General features: G+C 45.5%; 1 protein-coding gene across 5 annotated transcripts in view; it reads left to right on the top strand.

Moving 5' to 3' along the window:
- ITPR1 (inositol 1,4,5-trisphosphate receptor type 1) overlaps window positions 1-27,394 on the top strand; it is a 321,669-nt gene that overhangs the window by 209,551 nt on the left and 84,724 nt on the right. For all 5 annotated transcript variants that reach the window (XM_045808124.2, XM_087866841.1, XM_087866840.1 and 2 more), the window contains 2 exons: window positions 4,663-4,795; window positions 6,831-7,021. In XM_045808124.2, the coding sequence (XP_045664080.1) occupies window positions 4,663-4,795; window positions 6,831-7,021 (324 nt within the window). The remainder of the gene's footprint in view (window positions 1-4,662; window positions 4,796-6,830; window positions 7,022-27,394) is intronic.

Raw genomic sequence — 27,394 nt, 5'->3', positions numbered from 1 at the left:
TGAAAGTTAATAGCTGTCTGAAGTTCCGCAAATGAACGAGTGGTTTGTAATATTTTCCTTGAGGAAATGAAGAAATGTGTACGTCTTCGGGTAGATTCCTAGAAAGGGCATTCTTAGGCCAAAGGATAGATACTTTCTTTAGGTGCTCGTTATGCATGGCCAAACCATTTTCTCCAAGGCTTATCTACATCATTAGCATGCTGACCAATTCATGTTACTCCTTTTTGGAAGATAACCAGATATCCTGGATTTCTGAGTACTGATCATTACGCCAGTTACTGTGCTAAGACTTTTACATATGTTAACTCATCGATTTAATTTTTATTAATGCTGACGTTAACTCACTGACACAGCCTTCATCCCCATTTCACATTAGGAAACTAAGACACAGGAAGATAAGGTGCTTTACCCAAGGTCATGGGCTTAGAACATGAGCAGTTATAACAAAGACTGCCTTGGAATTGTGGTCATCAGTGTCCCGGAGGATTTATGCCCGAGATAAATGGGTGGCCCGGTGCACCTTTGTTCTGCTCACATGCCCCAGCCCCTGCCCAGTCCCACCACATCCCAAATTCTTTGCATTCTTCTGCGATTGTAATTTCTCAGGCTGTGACCAAAGAATAGCTCCCAAGGAACTGGCATTTAGCCTTTCCCCTCCAGCATCCTGCATCTCTGGCAGTTAGGCCACCAAGGGCCCCTTGCATTCCTGTGTTTTCCATCCATGCCTGTCCTTTAAGAATTACCACGGGCCTTGGAAGAGGCTGGAAAAGACACATAGCCATCCCTCATGCTCTCAGGGGACACAGTTTTGAATGCTCCCTAAGGCCGTAAGCTTTGGAATTAGAGAGAGGTCAGTCCTCCCTGTGCCAAGCCCTAGCTGTGTGATTTAAAGCAAGTTACTTATCCTCCCTGTGCCTCAGTTTCTTCTGCTGTAAAATGGGGATACTAATAGTCTCTGCCCCTTAGGACTGTATTACTGAGCTGTGCACATGAAGCACTTAGCACAGTGGCTGAAATATGACAAGGGATATTAACTATTTGTAGTTACCTTGCACACTGAAATGCCTCAACTGATTTGGTAGACAATAGTAGCAAAAGGAAGGTATTTTTAAATTGAGACGCGACCTTAGTGCTGCGTAAGGTGTGAAAGGCTCACCACTCATGTGAGAGGGTGATCTTTCCTGCAGCACATGATTTTCAAGTGGCTGGAACCTAGGAAGCCAGAAAGGTCACTTTTTTCTCTCCTGTGCATATGTGGCAACATTAACTCCTTAGCGCCTTGTTCGGCACTTGGCTGTGTCCCCACATATCATTAGCCGGTTGTCAAACTGATAGAAATGAAACTTGTTTGAACCAAACTGCAAGGTAGGAGCTTGGTTTCATTTGTCTACATCACTGAGCTACCATTTTCACTGTTTTGACACTTACTATAAAAGAAACTCTTGGCCTTTGCCTTTTCTCAGTCTTAGGTAATAATGTATGTGTGGAATTTCTTACCAGAGACAAACATCTGATATCTGTTTGCATACTATAGGTATAAACTTCTGGAAAAAAAATTAATGCTATTTAAAGAAAAAAAAAGGTTGCATGGCCAAATGTTAAAACTGTAGAAGCGACGTTATTTGGGGAGTCTTTTTTTTTCTTTCTTTCCCTTTTCTGCAATCAGGTTGCTGATCCTAGTACGCTATGAGGAGTTTTGTGCTCTTGAGTAATTTATATCACAATGATTAGGAAGGCTTTTCTCTGCAGATTTTAATTTTTCCTAAATTAAACCACTGGCTCAGAAAACAGAATTTTTCTCGAACCTAAGTTTTTACACTAGGGATTTGCATAACTTTTTATAATGTTGTCCATTTTCTTTTTCCCTTTTTACCTAAAATTATCAGTCTTTATTCTTTCAGAAAAGGAATAAATCTCAACTTGTTAAAAAAAAAAAAAAAAGGCAGGATCCCACATGCTCTGTGTTTTTTCTTCCCTTGCGGCTTAAACTTTTGTGTGTGTGTGGAGAGAAGGTGAGGTGAATATGTGCCAAAAGCCTTATAATTAAGAAGAAAAAAAAATAAAAGTTTGTAGGGTAGAATGTATGTGTGTGTGTTTTTCCATAATTAGCACATTTCATGATATTCTCTTATGGGGGAAAATGTACCATTTGATGCATCAGTTGCTATGGTAACCGCTAGGGTTTTTCTGTGGAAGGAGAGACAAAATGGTAATGTGAGATCCCTTTGTAACTTCAGTTGGCATCCAGGCTGCATAAATGTGAAGTTCCTGTTCCTGGAGTCCACGTGTTCCCAGATGGCATGTGTTCCCTTCTTTACCTCCCGCTTGCTTGATTGCAAACTGACCATAGTCTTGCCAATTGCCCTCAAGCTAAGGAGTGGAAAATCGAACTTGAGTTGCTCCTGCCTGAAGTAGAATTGGAGTGTAAAGGCTGTAGTTGAGACTTCCTTAAAGATGTGTGTTTGTTGGTTGGTCGGTCACACTCACCCTACCTTTGAGTTGACCATTCAAACCTACGGTCTTCCAGATCCTCGCCACGATGGCTACATTGGCTATCTTTAGTAGTTGCAGCTTGTAGGTCTCAACCCAACCATCTACCTCTCAGACAATGTTCTTGTGCTGCCCAGAGGGATTCAGTTAGAGAATTAGGATGGTTTACTGCCAACCATTCTCTATTGTGGGAATTCAAAGACTGTATGTTATTGAAAGAAAATCAAACTGATACATCATTATGTTGAAAAAAGGAAGTCATATTTAATCTCCTGTTACATTCAGCATGGAGGTAACCTTTTCTTTCCCCTTTTTCTTTCTGGGTTAGCTTCTGTGCATGATCCTTTGAAATTTGTATTTCTCTCATTTTATGAAGTCAGCCTTTCAAATCACCATGCTCCCAGTGACTGCTTTGGAGAACATCGATGTGTTTGTATTGGTGCTGGAGATGTAAACACCAGCTAAGCTTTATCTTTATAACGAAATGTGGCTTTCTAAATCATTAAAAAATATTGTACCAAATGCAGTCTATTTAAAAAGTATGTGAAAACCTCATAAATAGCTTCCCCATTGGAAGCACTCTCGGAATTTTGTATTTACAGTCAGTCATGGTGGGTAACAAGTCTCATGAGCTAATGGAAGCACCCTCCCTCGCTGAACTACAATGAGAGACATATTTGTGGGTGGAATGGAGAGAAGAAAACAGAGATTTTTCCATTTCCTGAACTTTGAGTTAAAAATCAGTACTACCCCCCCCCCCCCCATTTATCCCATCCCAGTTTGTCCCTGGCATTATAGCCCTGGGACCTTACATGATTTTGATGCTGAACTAAGGAGTTTCTACCTTTCTCCTTTGTTCCCTCGTCCCATGTCCTCTTGGCACCCCAGCCTCCCTGCCACTCTCAGGGCCCTTCTTGCCTTCCCATCTGCTCCCTGCCGCTCTTGTTTTGCAGACACCCCACTTGAAGTCTCCAGACCTATTCTTGGAGCTTATTAACAAATCACTTTAAATTCTACTGACTCGTGTTACCATTGCAGGTCTCTTCCGAAGAACTCTTGAGCCTCTATTTTAGACTCCTGCTATATCTCAGCACCCCTTCCCTCTGCTAGACTTCTCACTCACCTTTCCTGACAATGTGCCAGAGGAACTCCATGCCTTACTACTTTGTCCCTGGGAAAGAGTCTGAGGGAGAACCATACAGCCTCTGACTTTCAGAAACTTCCAGATCAGAAGGTGATCTAGAAGTCACTTAGCAGGACTGAACATAGAATAGAGCTGAGACTAGATCCTGCTGCTTTGTGCTGCTTTGCTAACGTCTACTAGTATTAGAGAACAAATCACGGCTTTATTTTTTTGGTTGGAGTTGTGGGAAAGAGTTGTCATGTCTTCTGTCCAAGATTCCTTTGATAGTTAAATTTTTAAAACATTGTATTACCGAAATGTTCAAATATATACAAGAAGAACCATAAGAGTTTTGAGAACCCAAGAACCCACATTCCTAACTCGGCTTCAACAGCTGTCAACTCTTGGCTGCTCTTGCCTCATCTATATCCCTACCTATTCCCCTCCCTTATTATTTCAAAGCAAATGTCAAACTCATTTCGTTCATGGTGCTGGTTTTCTGATTGGCATGTCTAATATCTGCCCCTACTTTGTTTTTTCTTCACCACTTGACCCATTGACTGCTTCTATAAGAAAGGCTTACTTTCAGCTCATTATATCATTATGCGGTATTACTTTCGTATCTTAATATTTTCTTACAATATTGGGAATAAACCCTATGTCTGGGGTAACAAGTTTTTATTGCTATGTGCAAGGTGACCTGTAAAATTCTCATCTTGCCTGAGTTTTATTGGCTTACCCCAGAGGGACTTTTTTGGTTTTGTTATTGTTAGTTGTCCTTCAAAATTAATGTTCTGTGTTTATCACTGTGAGAGAGAGAACTTGAGATACTTAATATTCTAGATTGCTGCTTTTTTTTTAATGATGTGCTTTCCTGAGAAAATATTGAAGAAGTTAACTTCAGAGTTTCCAAGTGCTTTTATTAATAATTTATTTTTTCACTGAGTGAAACCGAGCCAATTATAACTGAGTACCCCCCTGTTTTTTGAGTATTAGCTCAGTTATGCATTAAATTCAGAACCTGATTTCATTATCCTGTTTGAATTAAGGGTGAGGCGCTCAGGCAAATTTTGGTCAACCGTTACTATGGAAACGTCAGACCTTCAGGAAGAAGAGAAAGCCTCACCAGCTTTGGCAATGGCCCGCTGTCACCAGGAGGACCCAGCAAGCCTGGGGGAGGAGGTAGGCTGTGTGGTGTGCTAATTAGCTGCACGTGTGAATTGAGTGTGCCACATGAGAGCTACATGTTTCTCCTTAACAGGTTGAAACTAACAGATGAATTTGGGTGGCAAGTGTGTTTTCTAGCAACTTGTTTTGTCTTTGGTCTACCATCAAAGTGGTATCTAAAAATACTTCCCTGCAGTTAGATACTGGCTAAGTCTTTTGCCCCCCTTTCCAGCACAGCAATCCTCTGGGTGATTTTTGAATGACTCAAGGAACTTGATTTTACTGCCCATTTTCTTGTGCTCATGAGGATTCATTCTTACCATTGTAAAGAACAATGATGTTAACAGTGAGGACAGTGAAAGCTACCATTTATTGCACACCTACTGAGTACCCAAGGGCTCTCCCAAGCATTTGACCTTCGTCTTTGCTTCTCCAAGTACCCCATTATGTGGCAGGTACTGCTGTTATCCCTTTTTGACAGAAAAAAAAATGGAAGCTTGTTAGTGACTAGTTTATAATTTGAACCTCAATATATCTAATTCTAGTGCCTGTGCTGTGTTCCTCCCGAACTCTTAAGGGAGTTTACAAAAAAAAAAAAAAAAAGCCTCTATAAAATTGCTTAAAAAAAAAAAAATCCTCAAAGAGGTTGCAAAACATTGTAAGCACAGTTACAGGCAAAAGTTGCAAGAACGTTGAACTCCACTGTGGGTGTTGGTTTGGGTTTTCAGAGGGGGCCAGGAGTTCAGTGCTCGCTTGAAGCACAAATGGGAGTTGGCTGAGTCCTTGTCTGTAATGGTGACTGTTATGCACTGTCGGTTTTGGGGGCGTTCTGTAGGTAGCACCAAAATACTCGGTGATTAATAAAGCTATCCTAGCAATTTCTGGAAGGGATCTTGAGTTGCTCACCAAATGAAAACTTGAAGCATATCTGCTCACTTTATGGGGCTTTACAGCTTCAGTGACGATACAGTTCTCGGAGTGTCCCAGGAACAGGACGTTAGCATTTCATCTGAAAGTTCCCAGGGATTCTCAAGAGAAGTTCCTCGCATAACATCTCAAAACTATCTCTCTTTACTTTCTGTAGTCGGGTCATTCCACAAATATGTGAGGCCCTCGGGAGGCCTTATGAGGGTGTTTTAGAAATGTAGCAGAGACCGTTTCTCCTTTAAAAAGCTGTAAAAGAGAAGAGAGAGACGCAACCCAGTCTCTACTCTGCACTATGGCTCTGATGGACCTAGGTAGTCAAGGCAAGCAGTGCAGAGGAGGTGGCATTTGAATGAGGTCTGCGGGGAAGGACTGGTAGATGATTTTCTTCTTTCTGAAATCGATCAGCCCATGTCTCCATGAACATTAACATTTCAGTTATTGCCAATAACAATGCAACGCAAGTTCTTATGTAGGCACTTTCTAAACACAGTTGGAATCCATTCCACTAAATGACATAGGCCCTATCTTCTTAAGTTTATTCATGTCATCTCAAGCTCAGTGGGGATGGGAATTTCATCTGTTTTCTTCACTCTCTAGCCCCAGCTCTTGGCTCCATGCCAAGCACTGAGTAACTATTTATTGAATGAACAGATAAATTATGTGAAAAGTTGAGTTTGGGTGGGTTTGTTAGAAATAGGGCTAAAATGATTATTGTAGACTGTATTTTCTGAGGCTATATTATAGGCTATATGTTCTAACACATGTATAAGTTTGGTTTGTCTCTTAAACTCACAAGTTTTTTAGTAATTCTGCACCAAGTCATTGTAGTTTAATGTCAGGGAGAGTCTTGGCTGGGTGGCTTTAGGTCTTTTGCTGGAAATACGTCATTCCTCATCTTACCTACCTGCATTCAAATACCATCTCTGTTACAAGCTGTGTATCCTCCTCGAAGACAAATGATCTCATCTCTGTGTTAATAATTAGTACGTTCCTTGTGGGGTCTTTAAGAAGGTTAAAAGAACTAATACCGTTAAAACATTTAGTGCATTAAGTGTTGGTAAATAGTAAGTATGCAATACATGCTCTGATTGTGGTTAATAAGAACAATATTCCATCTTCCTAGGGGGAGGCTCTGGGTCCAGCTCCACGAGCAGGGGCGAGATGAGCCTGGCTGAGGTTCAGTGCCACCTCGACAAGGAGGGCGCCTCCAATCTGGTCATTGACCTCATAATGAACGCGTCCAGTGATCGAGTGTTTCACGAAAGCATTCTCCTGGCCATCGCCCTCCTGGAAGGAGGCAACACCACCATACAGGTAAGAGGGCAGCTTGCTGCTGTGTGGCGTCCCTGCCGAGCAGGAAGAGAAGCTGTCCTGAGAGCCAGGCACCTGTGCGATGCCAAGGCTCTTCTACAATGGACAGCTCGTTCCTAGAGCACAAAATTGTGTTCTTATGAAAAGCAAACTCTACCAGTATCTTCCTTGGTCATTCAGTCATAATTCAGACTTCGTTTCAAAACATGACTTACATTTGAAAACTGATAAACTGCTGAGGGTGTGCAAAGAAAATTGATCCAAGATCTGGGGCATCGTAGGAAGTCCATAAATGTTTGTTCAGTGAGTGATTGAATGAGGTCTTTTTGTGGTTTTTATCCCATATCATAGACAGTCCCATCAGAGGGTGACCAAAAAGCAGTTTGAGCTGTGTGTGCTGTTTAGATTTAATTTTTATATCTATAGACACTGCAGTTATTGCTGGCTATAAATTTTTCTACCTTTCAAGTGAAAAGTTCAATAAAACTGTTTAACACAAATTTGAACTAATAGGGGAAAGTCAGGCTAGGTTAGTCAAAGATGTGTAGATGATTTTTGGTAGCTGGATAGGAGGATATATATTTTAAAACAGCAATAAAAACTTGAAAGAATTCTTGATAGAAGTCCTTAATGAAGCAATTTTAATGAATTTAATAACATTTATAATTTTCATGTCGAAATGACAATTAAAATTCTTTCTTTAAATATTTTATCATCCCTGTCTTCATGTAATCTTCCTTCTTGTTGGCTCTTGAATAAGGGTTTACTTAGCTGTGTGTGTGTATACACCTACTTTTTGATAACAGCTTTATTGAGATGTAATTAACACATCATAAACTTCATTCACCCTGATGTGTATATTTGACTTGACATTAAATTCTTGGGCCCAGACTTAAAATCAGAGTCTGGATTAATGGAGTCTTGGATCTTAGTGCAGGCTAGAAGAGGGTACGTTGCTGTGGGTAGGTTCGCCCCAGGCCAGGTTGCATTTCTCACTGCTCACTCTCCCAGACACCCTGCCCCTTGCATGAGCTGCACAGCCACCTGTGGTGGTCCTGTCTCCTCGCACTCCAATCCCAGCTTGCCCTCACACCCACTTCTGAAGTTCATTATTAGGCGCTGCCCTAAGTGGAGATTTTGTGCTGGTGGCAGCGTCTGCTGCGTGCCTGAGTCATCACGTCGGCGCCGGAGTTGTGAACATTGGGATTGCTGTTTGATTTTGTCACATGTGAGTCTGACCGTGAGCATGGATGGATCCTGTGGTCCTTCTCATCATTAGGATGTGGCCCACCCACTGCCGTGTCAGAACGGAAGCAGTGCTCAAACACTCCTTGTCTTCCCACCACAGGATTCCCGTGACAGATCATGTGAACTGAACATTTATGGAGCACTTTGTGGGTACAGAGTGCTTTAGCAGGGTCTGTAAGGCGGTGGTGTCTAGAAACAGGAGCAGTTGGTCTCTGAGAATTTTCTCCAGTCATAGCCAAGTATGAAAAATGAAGGCAGTGTGGTGAGTTTTTCATAAATCACACGTATTCAGTTTGAAGGACCATCTTACCACTTTATTTCTGCTATTATGTCCTCTCCTGTGTCTTTGCTTTATTGACAAGATTTTTGATAGTGAATGACAGTTCTTTTTTCTTCTCTGTTGATGAAAGAGATAGTTGGAAGGGTTATTCCTTCCCCTTCCCAGTTTTCTTTTAAAGCTTCAGTAATTAGAGAAATCCTAGAATCCTAGAAGCTCAGTCTTCAAGAAATTGAAAAATCTAGCAAGGATAAAAGAATGTAAACAATGCACATAGGGAGCTCTGTCTCAAGGATAATGGCAAGGCCATCCGAAAGGTAAGAATGGTAATGTGGACCCTCCAAGGAAAAAGTAACAACATCTGTGTGAGGAGTCAGTAAAAGGTTTTTTGATGACATTGGCTATAAAGGATGGCTGTGGGTCTGAAAGGTGGGAATTGGGTGTGGATCAGTGGCATGGGGTGGCTGTGTCGTGCTGCTTGGGAGAGAAGAGGAGGCCCAGCATAGGAGCAATAGGGGTGCTGGCAGAACACGAATTGTGTCCCTCAGACTGAGCAGAGTAGGGTAGGGCAGTGAATGGGGACTGGCAGCAGGAGAGTTTGTATGCAATACAGGGCAGCCCTTCAAAGGGCCTTGGAGCTGCAATTCAGGACTATAAATCTGGCAGTGTAGAACAGATGAGCTGAGGAAAGCAAGGCCCAGAAGGAGGCAGCCCAATAATTAAAAAGCTAATTAGCAGTAATTTAGGGAAGAGCTAATGAGAACCTAAACTGAAAATAATTCTATGATAAAATTGGTCATAACTTGGGAGAAGATTTTTCTAGGAGGGGCACAGGGGAACCTTTTGGGGTGCTGGAGATATTTATGGTTATTTGGGTACATACCTGTTTCAAATTCAGTGGCGCATACAGTTAAAATTGGTACACTTTGTTGTATATAAGTTGTACCTCAGTAGAAAAGAAAAAATGGGGAGAAAGAGAGATACCGAACCTAGGGGGCCAAGAGGGTCAGGGACAGGCTATAACGCGTGCAGACTCTCTTCCTGCTTGAGGCTGGAGCCTACGCCCGTTGATCATTCGTAAATGTTGGCCAAAATGCCACCTAAACGGATGTTGGAGATGAGAAGGTCAGAGGTCCCAGTTGGCTCTTTGAGGCTTTAAAGAGTCTGGATGACGAGACGCATGAAGGCACCATTAATTAAGGAATAATGAAGCATGGAAAGGGCTCGCGGGGGCCGAGGGCCGCCGGCGCTAAGGCTGGCTGGCGAGACGACGTCTGAGGTTCTGGCAGGATGCCGTGTTTTTTCACAGTGTACCCCTGATGGCGATGGCAAGGCACACAGAAGCTGTTTTTCCTTCAAGTTCTTTATCTTGTAAAGTAATTATGAATATTAGTTTCATGTTTTCACACATTTATTACTCATATGCTTAAGCTCCAGATGAAATGCCACGGTAGAGTTCCAGTCGTTCAGCCTCAGAGGGAGTGGAGAGCTTTTCTCTTAAGGCAGCCAGTGTGCTCCCGAGTGGGTGAGCCAGGATGGGAGGGCAGAGCACCCAGGGCAAGCGCGCTCGCTCTTTTTTCCTCCCTCTCTCTGTCCTCCCCGCCCCCCCCCCCCCCCCCGCCTCCAGTGACCTCAGAGGATGGAGGGGAGAATCTAGCCCACTGTTTCAATAGAGACCTGTGGTTCCAGGAAAATTAATTCTAGCCCAGAGTTGACTGGAGAGATCCCCCTCGGCCCTGAGCTTCTCTTTCTCTGGAGAAAATGACGGGAACTCAGCTTGTGTGGAGCCAGTTAAGGGCAGGAACCTTGAAGCCCCAGGGGGAGGGATGTAAAATTTCATCCTGCTTTAGAGAAGCTGGTTTGAAGTAGTACAGGACCAGCTGGGCAGTTAGTCTGAATTGGGTTAAAGCTGCCATTGTGACTATTAATGATTGCTGAAATGTCGTAATCCATTAAAGGCAGGGTCGGTTCCAGCCGGAACTCTGTGCCCATTATCACTTCCTGGTCGGATTGTCATGTTATGGTCCCAGGAAGGGAAGTTGGTCTGAGGTCAGGCGGGCTTCCATAGGTTAATGTTTCTCACTGACAGGCAGTAGAAGAGGCGATCGCAGGGAAGCATGGAGGGCTACAGGGTTTCAGAACTACCCAGGAAGAGGGCCGCAGTGTGCTTATAAGCACCTCTTCCCAGGATCTAGGGTCTGTTTTGCACGAAGGAGAAGACTGAGACCCACCTTCCGGTCTGGGTCTCTGTGGGATTAAGGAAGTTATTCCCGGGTTTCTGTTCCTGTGTCTATCAAGGGTGAGGTGCAAGTGTGGACCCCTATGTTCCTTGTCACTGTGAGTCAGAACTTCTAAGCAGTTACTAGATATTTTCCAAGGAATTCCTAGGACCTGGTCGTGATGGTTGGCTGGTTCCATTTCTGAAGGGTTCCTTGGCTCATGAAAATAATTATTAAAACTATGGTGATTGGACAAACTCCAGGTGAGCCATACAATGGAATACTATTCAGCAGTAAAAAGGAACGAAGTATGATAAATGCAATGAGTTGGACGCATCTCAAAGGCATTACGCTGAGTGAAAGGAGCCAATCTCAAAAGGAGACATGCTATGTGGTTCTAATTATATGACATTCTCAAAAGGACAAGACTGTAGCGATGAAGGACAGATCAGTGTTTGCCAGGATTAGCGGTGAGGGGACAATTTGACTATAAAGAAGCAGCAAAAGGGTGTTTTTCTTGCGATGGTGCTGTTGTGCGTCCTGCTTTTGGTGGTGGCCACATGAGTGTATCCATCTGTGAAAGTTCGTGGAACTGTATACCAAAAAAAAGTCGGTTTTACTGTATGATCATTTAAAAAATTAATGAAAGTAAAAACCATAATGATGATGATAATGGCCAATTAAATGCTTACTGTGAGCCAGGAACTATGCTCCAGTGTCTGTCACGTATCAGCTCACTTAATCCCCATGCTCTATATGGGAGGCACGTGCCATAATTACCACTTTTTACAAAGGAGGAAACAAACATGAAAAATCTTTAAGGAACTTGCCCCAGATCATACAGTCAGTAAGTAGCAGAGCCAAGAATTGAACCAGGGTGGCTTGGCTCTACGAACACCTCCTTGCCTGTGATGGCTTCATTCTGCAGGATGATGGTAAAGATCCGAGGAAGCAGGTGCTACATAAAGAAAGATGGCTGCTCCTTCCTACAAGGTCAGTCCTTGTCATCTTCAGAGACAGAGGCATAAGTGGGCCAGGGATGGGTCCACAGCTGCAGAGCTCAGTAGAGAAGACAACAGGACTAGCGTCCATTCTCGCTGGGCCCGGGCACTTACTGTTGGTGAAGAAGTCCTTCCACTCCCGCTGTCTCATTTGAGTCTCCACTTGTGCTGGGAACTGTGCCAGGCACGTGTGGCCCCCATCACAGCAGTGAGGAAACTGAAGCTCCGTGGGGTTCTGACTTACTCAGAGCTACAGAACTAGACCAAATAGGATGTGCCCCTTGTCTCCTCCTGTCCCCCTGTTTTAGCTCTGTCGCTTAGCAGGGCCCTCAAAATGGAGTGGCTTGAAGCAGTAGTCATTCTGACACCTGTCACAATTCTGGGGGCTTGGGCTCAGCCGGGCAGTTCTTCTACTCCATGTGATCTTGGCATGGGCTCAGTTGGGTCATCGGCTATGGTGGCTGCCTGTGTGACTGTGGCACTTGGTGCTGGCTCTCAGCTGGAAGCTCAGTGGGGGCTGTCGCCCAGATTGCCATGGTTCTCCTCCATGTGGCCTTTCCATGTCATTCGGAATTCTTAGAGCATGGTGGCTGGGCTCTAAGTAGTGTTTCAAGAAGCAGAAAGTGGAAGCTACAAACCCTTTCAAGTCCTGGGCTCAGAGGGGTTCCTAGAATGTCACTTCTGCCACATCCTTTTGGTCAAAGGCAGTCATAAGGTCAGCCCAACTTCAGAGGGAGGGGAGAAAAACCACCTCTTGTTGAGAGGAGGGCATGTGCATCAAGGAGAGAATTGGACGGTAGGCACATGTAGAGACTGGCTCCGCCCTCCATTATAATTGATTGAGCACCTACCATGGGCCAGTCCAACTCCTGAGTTGGGTGCTAAAGTTTCAAAAAGAGGCAGGCATCATTGTCTGCCTTAGAAGAACTTTGTTCTCCCTGGAAATTCAATCCAATCTTGCAGAAGTGATGACTCATATTGTTCCCCTTTGGGGTGATCTGTGAATATTCAACCCAGTCCTAAGGATAAAGTCTTTGGGGCCTGTAGCTCTCCAAAAGTTCTGAATTTCACTGCCCAGACCTTGGAGGATTCAATTATGGGAACGCAAAAATCAAGACACATAGTGCTTGCTAGGAATCCTCACAGAGAGAGTTTGCTCTCTGACTTTAAAACATTGTTATCTGTCTCATCATCTAAAGCCCTGGAATGACAGGAAGCCAAATTTAAGATATTTCCCAGCCTGGCATAATGGACTCCTAGGGTCTCAAGTCTTCTAGCATCTTCCATGTGTACCCTGGCTTATCTGAAGGTAGATCTAATCTCCAAAACTCCTCCTACCGGGGTGCCATCAGAGCAGCTCAGACTTCATGGTAAATGAACCCTCTGCTTATAGGAACAAGGAGATGGTACCACCGCCCTTGGGCTCTGCCAAGGGGAGTGACACATGGCCCAGCCGTGGAATCAAGCCTCACTTTGAGCAACCCCTGCTTTTTCTCCCCACTCTGGTTTCACCCCCTTCCTGCCAGCCCTCAGAAGGAATCTTTCCTTTCAGTTTGGTGTTTTGTAGCAAGTGGGAAACTATAAAATAAGCATTTGCTTATGAATTAATTTTTGGCACACTCAGGACTCAGCAAGTCTTACGGCACTTGCATATCCGTCCTTCAAGTCCTTGCCAATTTCTGTGTTCCTTCCTCCTGAGACGTTCCCACCAGCACCCCGGGGGAAGTTCCCTCTGCTTCCTCTTCCCTGCAGGAGGGTAGAGGCTGTCCTCACCTGGAGAAGAGGAGGAGTAAGGTATATCTTTGAATATTGTCTTGTGTTTTGGGTTGTTTTTTTTTTGAAGCAAATAAAGATGTTCAGGGATATATGTGCTGACATGACCATAGAGAGTCTCATAGCAAATTAAGGGGACAGACATAACAAAAAAATTTTTTTGGACTAATTGCTTCCGGTTGCAGAAGCACAGTGAATTTTATGTATCAAGTGGCTGCCCACAGCTATCCCTATGCCAAGTCTAGCCTACAGACACACCCAGAAAGGGCTTTCTTTTCTGCACGTACGCAGCTGGAGATGGAAAATGTGAGAATGTTCCATCAGGAAACTGGCTTGCATACTCATCTGAGAGAGATCCCTAGTCCTTGGGGCCTTTTCCCCACCGCACACTTATTTTTTGTGGTTGGCTTAAGAATCAGCCCCAGAGCCAATATTAGATAAGCAATCTCCCACCCATTCCAGAAGAAGTCACCAGAAGAGCACGTTGGAGAAGCATGTTGGTCTGGCTGCCTCTGACCCCAGTTAGCAGAGATGAAGCCAGAAAGGATGATTTGATTTGCCTTTGCTGGAAACGGAAGGCCAATTTGTGAGGAAGAGCAGCCTTGGTTTGACAGGACACTCACCCTTAGAAGGAGCAGGAGATTGGTGTGTGAGCAAGTTACGTAAAATGGTGTTGTTTTTGGCAAGGAAGTCAGAAATGAGTCATTTCTGAGTGGTGTTTTCTGACCTCAGGTTTTATCCATGTGGGAAATGAATGTGGCCTGCCACAGTCAGAAGCCTGCTCCCCCTGCCCCACCGTGAGGGGTTTGGGAGCCATTGGAATTGAAATAAGAGGGAGGCAGGTGGCTTGTCCCCAGCAGGCTTCCCTGGACACTCTGCCCTTTAGCTGAAGCTGGGAAGCTGCCTCTTGGCCCTCCTTTGAGAGTTGGTGGCAAAGGGTCAGAGACTTCGGGGACACTGCCTAGAAGGGAAGCCTATGACGTGGGAAGGAGCTTGGCCTCTAGAGTGGAAACACCTGTGTTGGAATCCCAGCCCTGCCCTTGGTGAGTGAGGTGACCTTGGACTTTCTCAGGATACTTTGAAACTCACTCAGCTTTCTCATCTGTAAAATAAGAGTTAGAAAAACTAAGTCCCTTCTTCATGGAGCTATTGAGAGGATAAAACAACGTAACATGGGGGTAAAGTGCCTGCCCCGGTAGACACTGCACACCTGTAAGCTGCTGCCATGGGGACTGACTATATGGAATGAGGAAGATCCAGGTTCAAGCCCTGCTTCTGCCACGTCCCTATCGAGGACCTGGGGCAAAGTTCTTGACCTCTGTCAGCATGGTTGCCAACTGGAGAGCAGGAGGTAACAGTGTCTCCCTCACAGGGCTCCTGGGACAGTTAGACAACAGAAAGTACCTCATGCAGTTGCCAGGGTCATAGAAAGATCTCAAAATTGGCTGATTATTTTTATTAATAAATGTTTTTTATTTAAAAAATAGATTCAGTTGGTTAAGCTCCTTACTCTTGATTTTGGCTCAGGGTCATGGGGTTCAGGCTCCATGCACAGGGGGGAGTCTCCTCGAGATTCTCTCTCTCCTTCTCCCTCCGCTCCCTCCCCCACCCCCGCACACTCACGCTCATTCTCAAATAACAAATGAATCTTTTTTAAAAATGGACTCATTTTTTTAAATAGATATCTTCTCAAAAAGTGGACTTGTGAGTTTTTGCTTCTATCTAATGGTTTTCGATCCAGTGGGCCAAGGGGGTGCTCTGTTTTATTTGTTTTCATCCTCAGTTTACCTAAGTCCCTCTGATTATATATTTGAAATGATGTTAGCAGTCCAGAAGGTCAGGACACTTCTGTGCGTTGGGTACTGGTTACTCATAGTGACAGACATTCTGGGTGAAGTGGAAAGGGAAGGGCATTCCAGTCACTCTGTGGTTTTAAGTGCTCTCTGACCCCAGGCCTTTACTTGTCTTCCCTTTTTTTTTTTGGTCCAAGTAATCTCTTTGACATATGTACCTTACCCTCTTACCCTTCTTCTCCATTCCCAGGAAACTAGTGTGTCACTGAACAAAGGTCTTTTAAGATTTTTGGTCTCAAAATTCATGTTTTGATAGAAACTCAACATTCAAAGGTGGTTACCATTCTTGAGAACATAAGACATGAGTGCCTCTCCTATAAAAGGAAAGTGACCCCTCGCACAGTACAATCCTGGTCGTAGCATCTCTCCAAGTGATGGTGGGCACTAGAGAAGGCATGGGCCTGTTGGCTTCGTTTTGTAGTTCAGGGCAAGAAACGACTGCAAGGCTTGTCAGCACATATGTTTGTGGCTCGTCCTCACTTGGGTATCAGAAGCGCAGTCCTGCTGAGGTACTCCTAGGAGAAAGTGCACCTTGGCACTTTCATGTTTTTAGAGGAATTGGAGACCCAGTATTTTTCTTTTTTCCTGAATAGTAAAGCCAACGATTTAGGCAGAAGTGGGCAAGTCTGTGTATCTGCTCTTCTGGCCTTCCACGAGAGGACTGCATTGATTGGGGGTTACGGAGAGATCTTTGGAAGCAGAATGATAATCTCTTTCCCTTGTGCAAAACCTAGAAGCAGGAATTGGTTTCTAAGAGGTGTCTTCAAAGGAATTCTCGGGTTTTCCATGGGTCTTCAAAATTTGACTAAAGAGCAAAAAAAATATCAGAGAAGACTTGGAAAGCATTATATATTGAACCATCATTTTACTTTATCCTGTTAAATCCACAACAAGCCCAGATTTTCCTTCTTTCTTTCTCTTCATTTAGGTCTAGCAAGAGGTCTGTGCTCTTCCTAACTTTCCTTAATGACTTCTAAGGAGGGAATGCTGGTTACGAACTTCCAGGCTGACACCACATTCTCCTCTGTTGGCTTGTGATGTGTTAGTCCAGGGCTTGGCAAACTATGGCCAGTAGGTCAAATCCAGTCCATGGCCTGCTTTTGTAAATAAAGTTTTATTGGAACACAGCCATGCTTACTCCTTTAGTATTATCTCTGGCTGCTTTCATGCTATGAGGGCAGAGTTGAATAGTTGCAACAGAGACCGTATAGCCTGCAAAGCCTCGAATATTTACCATTTGGCCCTTTACAGAAATCTCTGCCAACCCCTGTGCTTGTTGAATCTTTGCTGTCTAAATATTAATCTATTGAAGGGAAAGAACCATGTCTTTTCCTCTTTGTTCTATGCTCTTCATCCCCTGGTATGCAACAATGGGTTTTTAGTAAATATTCACCAGATGACCAATATCCTAAGTCCCGAGATATTTTGGCCACTCACTCTCCTAATAAACAAGAATTCAGGGAAAGAGAGGTTTCTACATTTTCTTTCCTTTTTTTTTTTTTTTTCCAGGGGGGTAATGGTGTACAGGGGCAGTGGAATTGTGTTTTAGTAGACTTCTTTTTTCCTAGAGGTGATCTTCCCTTTCCTTCACTGTCTCTACTCAGATATATTCCATTACCCCTGTTTATCACCTTTCAGCACAGATTTGGAAGGCAGACTAAAGCAGCTCTTTCCTGTGGGGATTTGGCATGTGGCTCAAAAGCCCAGAGACCTGGGATTGCCGGTCTTTCATCTGTAAGCCCTTGCTGACCATCCTACCCCAGACCACCACATTTTAAATTAGTTACTTCTTTATGGCCCAGTGCTCTGCTATTTCTGTACCTCCTGCAAAGGTTTCCTGCTGGCCTGGGGGCATTTAGTTAACCTTAAAATATCTGAAATGTTGGAGCCTCAGCTCCAGCCTGTTTGTCTTCTTTTTCTCCAAATTCCCTGGGTGATCTCATCTCCTCCCATGGCTTCCAGCTACCGTTCATGCCAACAACCCCCAAAGGTGTAGCTCCCGACTCCACCTCTTTGCCGATTTCTAGATTTCTGTTCAAATCTCTGTGTTCATTGTAGGTTAGGATGACCTCAAGCACACCTGTCACCTCCCCTCCTCTGCCCCATTTGCCCTCTTGTATTCCGCGTGCTGCTCAGTGGGCTCACCAGCAGCCCTCCTGTTGCCCAGGGGAGATACCTGGATGTCTCTGGTCTCTTTCCTCTCTTACTTTTTGTCAGGAGCTCATTCTGCGTCCATTCCACCTCCCAGTAGTTTAATGGTCAGCATTCAGTTAGGACTTGTAAGGAGCCAGACAGTTGGCATCGTGAGGTTAAATGACATGACCATATTGGCCCTGCTGCAGTCTGAGGAGCTAGGATTTGAAATGAGGCACTCTGGCTTCAGAATTCCTACTACTGGCCACCAGGCTATACCGCCTGCCGAAAGGGGGCTGTCCGAGTTCTGAGCCTGATTGTTTCTCACCTGGATAACTGGGATAGCCTCTTAGAGGCCTCCCTGCCTCTGGGCATTTCTCTCTTACATGCTACTGTCAGTGATGTCCCCCAGGCAGAAGCTTGACCACTTCATTTCCTGTCTTACCAGCCTTCTGCAGATGCTGGAGTCCATTGCCACCATGATGAAATCCAGTGGCGCCCGGCATGGTCTGGCCCTGCCTGGGCTTCTCTACCCACACCCCCACTCTCATTGTCCTGCAGCCGCATCTGTTCATTTGTCAGTCCCTTCTGTGTGCTCAGATGCCTATGCGCTTTGTGGGACGGCCCCGTTCCTTCTGCCTGGAATACTTCCCAAGCCCTGTCGGAAATGCCTCCTGCTCAGAAGCTTTCCCTTGATCCCCTGAGGTGGGGTGCTGGTCTCCACCTCTGGGCTTCATTCACTACAGCAGTCACCACACTTCAGGTGGAGGGTCACCGTAAGACCCAAGGGAACAGAAACCAAGTTTGTCTTCAGCCCCAAGTTCCGTAGAAAAGTCCCTGTGTGTGTGAGATGCAGGGAACTCAGCCCGTACATAACGTATCAGTGGAGAGAACCCTACTCCGTAGGGTCCTTCTGAGAACTAGCTGAGATGTATGGGAAACGCTCAGCTCAGCGTGCTGCCTAACACATAGTAATTGCTCATGGTTACTTTCTGGTTGTACGTTTCTCTCTCCACTCCCCCACCCAGGAATGTAATTTTTTCCAGGATCGAGCTCCTGTCTGACTCCCCAGCACCTGGACCATGGTGGGTGTTCATTACATGTTCTAAACATTCACCAAATATATACAAGTTCTGATCCTCTATGGCCACTGTAATGCTTTAGCCTTACTATCCTTTTTTGAATATAAGCATTAGGATGTGAACATGTGTGGTTAGTGGTTGTAACAACTATAAAGGGGCCCCTTCTATAGGGGTGGAAGGGAGTTAAGTTTAGCTGAGTCCAAGAGAAATAAATACATAATGTGAATTTGGAGGAATATCCTTATGGTGCCAGGAACATTCAGGGTCTATTTTTTCTTCTTCATAATAACTACAGATAGTAGTAATAGTAATGAGGACCAGAATCTGAATGTTCATGTTCCAGGAGCTAGGCCACATGCCTTCTCTGCCTGATCTCATTTACTCTTTATGGTAATCCTGTGTGGGCAGGTGCTGCCGTGACCCCTTTTTGCTAAAGGGGAAATAAAGGACCCAAGAGGTCAAGTTACTTGCTCAGGGTCACCGAGCTAGCTGGTAATTGTGTCCGGGTTTATTTCCTGCCACAGCCTGAGGTCTCAGCTCTCTGTGTTGCTGCCTCCCTGTATGAGAAGCCTCCATTAATTTCCTTGGCACAAATGTGGCCCACATACCCCTCCCTGGCCGGGGACCAAGGAGAGGGGCTCTGGACCCCTTTTGAGGACCATGCCTCTGTTGATCAGGCAAAGTGGGATTTGTGGCTTCACTCTCGGTTGGTCTTTTGGCAGAGAGACTGTTTGTGGAGGGTGCTGTGCCTTCTGAATAGAGCAGAAGACAGTGTGTGTGGCTGGCGTCTGTGCTTTGGTTATCATACTGGCCTATGAATGACAGAGAAGGAAACCGTGAAAGTCTTTCTCTTTTAAGCTTGCTGTCTTGTTTGCCAGATAAAACTCTAAGTGCTGTACATGCCGCTTCACCTCTAACAAGTTCCAAGTTCCCAGGTCTATGAAAGTTAATGATGAGGAAACTCTCTTGCATAACTTCCTCTCTGTGGAGACAGAGGCGGCTTGTTTAATTAGGGTTTCTATGAAAGGTTAGATGACATTATTAATAATTTTTGGTTTTTACTTGCATCGAAGGAAGCACATGCGCTCTGGCATAATGTGAGGCTTGTTAGAACTCAGCTTTTACTCATTTTGCACAAAGAGGCTCAGTGCACTGGATTCTCCCCATATTTGAGTCTTTGGTTGGTTGAAGAATATTCATTTGGGGGGAAGGAAAAAGAAAGAGTGCCCATTCTAAGACAGCGGCTGTACATGGCGCTGTTGTGTACTTTACCTGGGCTAGGTCGGATAGCTCCAGTTACAGAGGACGAAGGTGAGTCTCAAAAGAGCCAGAGCTGGCGCGCCTGGGTGGCTCAGTCAGTTAAGCAACTGCCTTCGGCTCAGGTCATGATCTCTGGTCCTGGGATCGAGCCCCGTGTCAGGCTCCCTGCCACTCCCCCTGCTTGTGCACCTGTTCTCTCTCATAAATAAATAAAATCTTAAAAGATTTTTTAAAAATTTGTCAGAGAGAGGGAGTGTGCACACAAGCAGGGGGAGCGGCAGGCAGAGGGAGAAGCAGGCTCCCCACTGAGCAAGGAGCCAAAGTCACCCGATTAGCAAAGCTGAGATTCGAACCCAAGTCTGCCTCTCAAACATCTCTCATCTCTCTCCCATGCTGGAGAGCCCTGATGTTGAAACTCCAATGCCAGGGAGTTAAGTCAGTGCTCCATTTTCACTGAGAGGTTACGCACACTGGAGAGCAATGTCTGTCTTGTTACCATTGGGGCTGGGGCTAGGGAGCATTGGTTACTTCATCCAAGAGGCAAGGAATCCCTCCTTGGTTATACCATGAATTTTCAAAGTCATCTTACCAATCCACACAATGATGAGTTTTATACTAACGTATGAGCTTTTCTTTAGCTTCCACTGGTGTCCTGTATGGAGTAGCTTTCTCTGGTCCAAGGTGAACTTGTCCCTGACATAAGAAGGGCTCTTGCTCAGCTATGTTTCTTTGAGTTTTCTGGAATTCATGTTGGCGGGGAGAGTGGGGAGTGAAAGCCAGAGTGCATTGCAGATGGCTGTCGCAAACCCCTCTACTATTTCCAATTAGTGGATGCATGTGTGAGTTGTATGCCTGTCTTATATTTACAAGAGGAAGTATCCCGTTTAATTTTATTTTCACACCCGAAGCCCAAGTGTTAAGAGAACATGGTGTTTTAGCACTCCCTCGGTTATCAGCTGGAGCGCGGAGGTTGTGTGTATTGTCACATACAGTTTTCTGAGTATATTTCTACATTTGTTACCTGGCAACATTGCTGCGTCGGGACATGGAGATGTGTTGGTTCCTACCAGATCTGCACTGTTCATATTGTAGAAGGTAGAGCCTGTTTTTCTGGCAGGAATTTATAAGAGGAGAAGGCAGGAGGCTCATGGAATTCAGCTAAGATGGGCTGAGGCATTGCAGTGACTGTCCCCGGACAAGGGGTTCAGGGGTTCGACAGGGGATGTAGACTCTTGTCCTGCCTGAATTTATGCATGGCTGTGTTGTTGGCCACCCACCAGTTCTGATGGGAAAGGAAATCCCCTAGTAGGGGTGACAGCCACAGCATCTCTTGCGGGGGTCACTGTCTGAGCTACTTAGAGTCTTTACAGGGTCTTCGTTGAGCTGAGGCGATGCATGGAAAACACTGTGTGTAGAATGTAAATGCTTAGCAGGGCCTGTATATACTCTCAGGCTCTCTTAGCACAACCATGCCCCGCCCCCGCCGCCCTATGTGATGAACCCCTGTCCTTCCAAGATGTTTGTGTTCAGAACCCTTGTGTCATAGGTTTGAATGTCCTCTTGGTTGTAGCCGCACTTTCCGAGACTCAGAGAAAGCTCACTGAGACCAAGGGCATTGAATTCTCTAGCACCCGTGACATTTCTTGACGAATGCCTGAGAGGGACAAGTTCCCATGGCAACAGTTTCTAAAAGAGTTTTGTGGCATCAACAGGTTAGGCGAGGTATCAGAGTCACGGAGCTCTGCAGCCGTCCTGCAAGCACGCGCTCCTGTTCAGTTCCTCCGCGCCAAGGCGCCAAAGGGGCAGTCTGTTCAGAAGCCCCAGCAGGCACTGCACAGCCGGCCAGGTTGGGCTGGATTTCAGGGCACATTTGTGTCTCCCTGCAGTGCTCACTTCTGAAGGCGTCTCTGAGGAAGAGGCCTTTTTAGTCCACTGGACTCTTAATGTCTTGCCTTTTAAGAAAGAAAAGGAGCACTGATTATGCCTGGAGGCATTTAGAAGCCATCAGTTAGCTTTAAATATATATATATATATATATATATATATATATATATATATATATATATATATATATATATATATATTTTTTTTTTTTTTTTAAGTGCTCTGATCTCCTTTAGATAACCCGAGAAGCCATTTTATTAATGGTTCTTGGCTCTTGGGAATATAATATTACCCCTAGCATGATCAGGAAGTGTTCTAAGAAGATGCTATACAATTCCTCAAGATTTTTTTTTATAGCTATTGGATATTTTTGTATACCTGAGCAAGACCTGACCCCGAGGGTTCCAAGCTTGGCTGATTGTCCTGAGCACCCTTAACTTAGAAATCTATATCCTGCTGTTTAAACTTTAAGATGATCCCTAACTTGATTAAAGTCCTCAACCAGTAGGCCGAGGAAAATGCTTCAGAAAAAACAAGGTCATGCTGCATTTTTTTGGTAAGCACAGGAATCAACAAAGAGATGTTATATAACTTCTATTTATATCCTCCTTGCTCACTATCTGCAGGCAGACAAGAGTCGCTGAGAAGGGATTTAATGAGCTCTCTGGGTTTGCTCACCTTCCTGAGCTGGTAGGAACCAGCTTGTTCTCAAGTGCGTCAGCAAAGAATCTGGCTGTGGGTGGGCGGCCGGGGTAGGTGGACGGACTTGTTGCCATGGTGTTCTTTAATTCCCCTGTCTCTCAGAGATCTCACTCCCCCCTTCCCTGACTCCTTCCTTTCCCCCCCTTTCTTTCTTTCTTTCTTTCTTTCTTTCTTTCTTTCTTTCTTTCTTTCTTTCTTTTCTTTTCTTTTCTTTTCTTTTCTTTTCTTTTCTTTCTTTTCTTTCTTTTCTTTCTTTTCTTTCTTTTCTTTCTTTCTAATCTATAAGCTTCCTTGTTTCTCACACCTACTCCTGATTCTTGGAGCTGTCTCCGGAAACAGAATATTTTTCCTCCCCCCCCCCCCCGCCACCCCTCCCCCCCAAAGAGCTCTCCATTGTGTAGCTCCAGGACATCAGAAGAGTTTCTGCTAAGGTATATTGTGTTCACCCTCCCCTATTTCTTTTCCCCTGATTTTTTTTTTTTTATTACCCAGCCCCTCCATTATAGGGACCAATCCCAGAAGTCTTTAATCTCACCCAATAGAAGCTTACTCTTCCCTGTTGGATTGCCCCCAAACTGGGTGGATTCCATTGTCAGTCGTAGGAACAATTGCTATGCCCCAAAGGAGAAGGGCTGTTTGTATTTCCCTACATTTTCTCGTGTACTCTTGCCCTGGGCGGGTGGATGTCTCCTGTCTCACCTAGCACATTATAAAATAGAACCACATGAAAACAAGAGAATGTGTTTGTCCCACAGTGATAATTCCTGGAGCTTGGGCAATTTCTGTTACCTGCAGGTTGCAGGTTGAAATTAATCAGCCTGCACTAAAAAAAAAAAAAGGGGGGGGGGGGTGGGTTGTGGCTCCTCCACCCAGTTCTCAGCAGGGAAGTGGAACTGGCATTCTGAGAAGTCATCTGCGGCAGCCCCCAGGCATGCCCACCACAGAGCCTTTGAGATGGGCCTGCGTGACCGTCCACATTCCCGCCAGAGCTGAGGTATTGAAAAGATGTGAGTAGTGACGTTTTAATGAAATGTTCTTAGAAAAGAAAAAGCAGTTCCCATGAGGACAGGCTTAAAAAAAAAAAGAAGCCAAAACCCACCCCTGCTTGCCCAAGAGTTGTGCAACTCTTAATAGCAGTAGCCTGTTTGAATAATCAAAGGCAAGCTGACTTCCCCTTATTAACTTCTGTTAGAGACATCTGCATAAAATATCCCCAGATTCCAGACCAAGAAGGTAATTTTTTTTTTCCTCCGAGTAACTGGAGGGACTTTCCCTTTGGAGCTCTTCCAGCAGAGTTAACTTCATGGTTGAAAATATTTTCTCATTAGAAACTGCCAGCATTTTGAATCCTGACGTGGGGATAGGAAAGACACCTCGTCCACGAGCACGGAGGCTGGGCCTCACAATCTAATTGACATTCACAACTGGCTTCGGGACTTCTGCCACAACCTTTCTTTTCACTGGGAAATCTATACCCACTTACATTTCCTAAGGGTCCCCTAAGTTCCTTTTTGAGACTGGCAGAGGCTCTCTTGCTCTTTCTATCACTTTCCCATGGCTGAGCTTTAAACTATCCATCGAGATGGCCCGGACACTGACCAGGCTAGTCCTGTAAACCATCTAACGTCTTCAAGCCACTTGTTTCTCTTTGCATTTGGGACTTAAAAAAATATATATATATATATTGCATTTGAGGAGGATGTATTTCAGTTGCCCTCACCATACGGTGTTTGCGAAATGTGTTTTTATTAGCCTCCTTGCAACATAAGCCCACAAACTGTTCAGCCCAGAGCCTGGGTAGTTATCCTGTCCAGGAGCGAGCCAGGTTCTGAGATGGTAGGCTCACAAATGATTGTCCTTCCTGCTCCATAGTTCATAATACAGGTGTCAGTGAGGCCAGAGTAGTTAACAGTTAACTAGATGGATTAAGGATCTCCAGCCAGCCTGAGCCCATCACAGAGGCATGTGTACAAACCCGATAAGCCTCTGAGAGGCGAGAAGGGCACATCAGCCGCCTTTACCCAGTCCTTGGCATGTTTCATTGTCTCCATTTGGCAGGACATGGGGCTTTCACAGGTGGGGATCTTTGGGTTATTGAGTTAAACTTTAGCTGCCATGGTGCAAATCCCGATTCAACTGAAGGTTTTTGGAAATAAACCCCTTCAGGATTACTGTGCATTCATCAAGATAGCAAACCCGTCTTGAGCACCTGGGGGTTCCAGGCATTGTATGAATGGGCCGTGATACAGTCAGGGTTGAGGTCAGTCCGGGTCTGCCCTCCAGGAGCTTACAGTCTAGTGGGAGAGATGGCTAGTACACCAGTTCAATAACTAACACCCTGGGAGAAGCATGAGGAAGGAAACAGCCAGGGCACAGAGCATCAAGGAGAACCCACTTAGGTCAGGAAAGGCTTCTCTAAAGAGGTGCCCTTTAAACTAAAACCTAACAGATAAGAGAACCAGACATGAGAAGAGCAGAGGGCAAGAGTGTTCAGACAGACAGGCTGGCGTGGGCTTGGCCTCTTGCCAGAGCTGGAGGAGGCCAAGGTGGTGGAAGCATAGCAACAGGGGGAGCAGGAATGAAATGACGGCTGGACCCCAGTAATAGGCTTGTCATCAGGCAACCTGACTGCCAGCCCCTAGTCAGTGCTTCTAAAGGGCACCAAGTTGGCTCGGGCCGTCACTCACTTGCCTACACGTTACTGATGCCAAAGCCATAATATATTAAGCAGCACTTACACAGATGAATGCTGTGTAATTTCATCCCGCCATCTCCATCCATTTGGCCATCTGTACATTTTACTGCCCGACCCAAGGATGTTCTCCGCAGCCACAGGGAAGCTACCTGATGGGCCAGCACCTGGTGAAATGGGCCTGCGGGGTTGGGAGATGCAAGTCCTGGAGCTTTTCCTTTGGGGTCCACAGGGGTCTGTCACCGGAGAATTGGTGGAATTGAGCAGAGGACTGAGGGTGACTGTGGGACCTCCATCAGGAAGGCACTCGCTTTGGTTGATGTTTTGCTATTTGCCAACCAGTGTCCTTGCCCCTGGCAGGCCAGAGTATATTTATTTTTCTTTGGATTTTATGGTCGAGCGGATTTGTCATAGGTTTGCTGAGAGCAGGGAAGGGAAAGTGACTGGTATAAAATACCTACCAGGTGCCAGGCCTCTGCTGGGCTTTTCCCTGTGTTACCGCCTTTACTCCATCCAACAGGCCTCTCAGGTGGCAACTTACCCTCCCCCCTCCTCCATTACAGGTGAGGAAAGGGAGGCTGCCGGTTAAGAAATGAACTTTCCAAACCCACCCAGCTCCTCAGTGCCCCCTCCCCGTCCACTTCTACCTTGCAAAGGCTGCAGGATACACGGCCCTTTCTCTGACCCCTGCCACTGTCTGTGCAAACACAGGAAGTGAGTGTGCAAAAGGTTGTTCTTGACATGGATGCAGAGCTCAAGTTGGATGCCCTGTGGAACCTTGTAACTTTTAGGGCAGGAGAAATCGGTCACTGTTGATTAATTGCCCTCAGGATACAGAATGGAAATAAGACCGAAGATCAAAGTTCTTCCCCTCTGGTTCCTGTGTTAGTCCTCTTTCTCACTAGCACAGATTGAACCCCCAAGTGAACTGGGAAGGAACAGGCAAACTCGGCCTCGGCGCCCCGTGCTCTCTTTCTGGGTGCATGGTCGAAATTTTTGGTGGTAGAGTTTTCCACACATCTCTTTTCCGGCCTCATGCAGGTCAGAGGCTCACTGAGAAGGCTTCTGTGTCCCCCATGGCAAGTCTGTGGGCAGGCGACATGGGATCTGAGAGTCTCACCCTAACCGCCAGAAGTTACTTTTTCACTGAGTCATAGAATCAGCTCTGGAGGGCACCTCCTGCAGCCCCAGACATGCACTTGAGATTGTCCCGCATCTTCTTTAGTTGAGTAGATGTCCCTGCACCGAGATTCTAAAATTTTCCTGAGTGCTTTAGCAACACTCCTTCGGGAGGTCCAAGTCTCCTTTGCTGTGTACCACCTTTCCTTTTTCTAAGCCTCATGCTGACGTGAAGAGCAACCACAGTGCCTTCTTGCACTTGAGGAAGATTCCCAAGGAGGCCCGTCCCATAGTGCTCTGTGGCGTCAGGCGATGTTGGGGCTGGAACTACTTCACATTCCGCTGGTCATCTTCGCTTGTCTCTGGAGGCTTTTCTGTGTTTCTCTTCCGTCTTTGGCTGGAAGAGACAGCTGCCAGTACACACCAACAAAAGATGCTGGCTTTTGGCATCCATAAGGAGGTTCGAGAATTGAACCCAGAGAAAATTCGGAGTCTCCTTGATGTCTTGTCCCTGGGTCAAAGGTCAGGGTCCTCTAGAAGAATGCCCTACCTGCTTTTCTGACATCTGTTTGATTTTACTGTTAAATACTGCTAGAGATATTTGCTTATAGTTTACCCTACACATACACAGGGACTTCGTAAGAGAACACCCTAAGGTGTAAGGAAGTACAGTTTGTTGGTTGTTCGTGGTGAATATGTGAAAAACTGTCAGTGTTTTGGTCCACACTGAGAGGGGACCAGCCTGCTTACCAAATAGGGCAGACTTTCTCCACAGCTGCTGATCCCCGTGGGCGCTGGAGACAAAAACGGAGAGGTATTAAGCTTTCCATCCTAGGAGAAAAGTGGTTCTTATAGAACAGGTTGGACTTTACTGCTTGCTAAAATTGATTAATTCACCCTGAAAAGAGTCATGTAGAGCCACTGCTTTGGCCTTGACCTTGGAGCTCAGGCCCTTACGTGGAGCTCAGTGACCAGACGACTTTGAGTGAGGAGCTCCACGTCCTCCAGCGCTTCGCCTGATCAGGCCTTAGACGGCAGGCATGACCCAGAAGGCGGCTTCCGTCGGCCCTGGCATGGCAGAGTTGGGGAAGCAGGGCGTTCGTGTCCAAGTCTTCATGAGACAGCTCTATGCT

The sequence above is a fragment of the Ursus americanus genome, chromosome 14 (genome assembly GCF_024610735.1).
Source record: "Ursus americanus isolate L20-20 chromosome 14, mUrsAme1.1.p, whole genome shotgun sequence".
Taxonomy (NCBI): domain Eukaryota; kingdom Metazoa; phylum Chordata; class Mammalia; order Carnivora; family Ursidae; genus Ursus; species Ursus americanus.
Note: the sequence above shows the minus strand (reverse complement) of the source record. Positions and strands in the feature narration are given on the sequence as shown.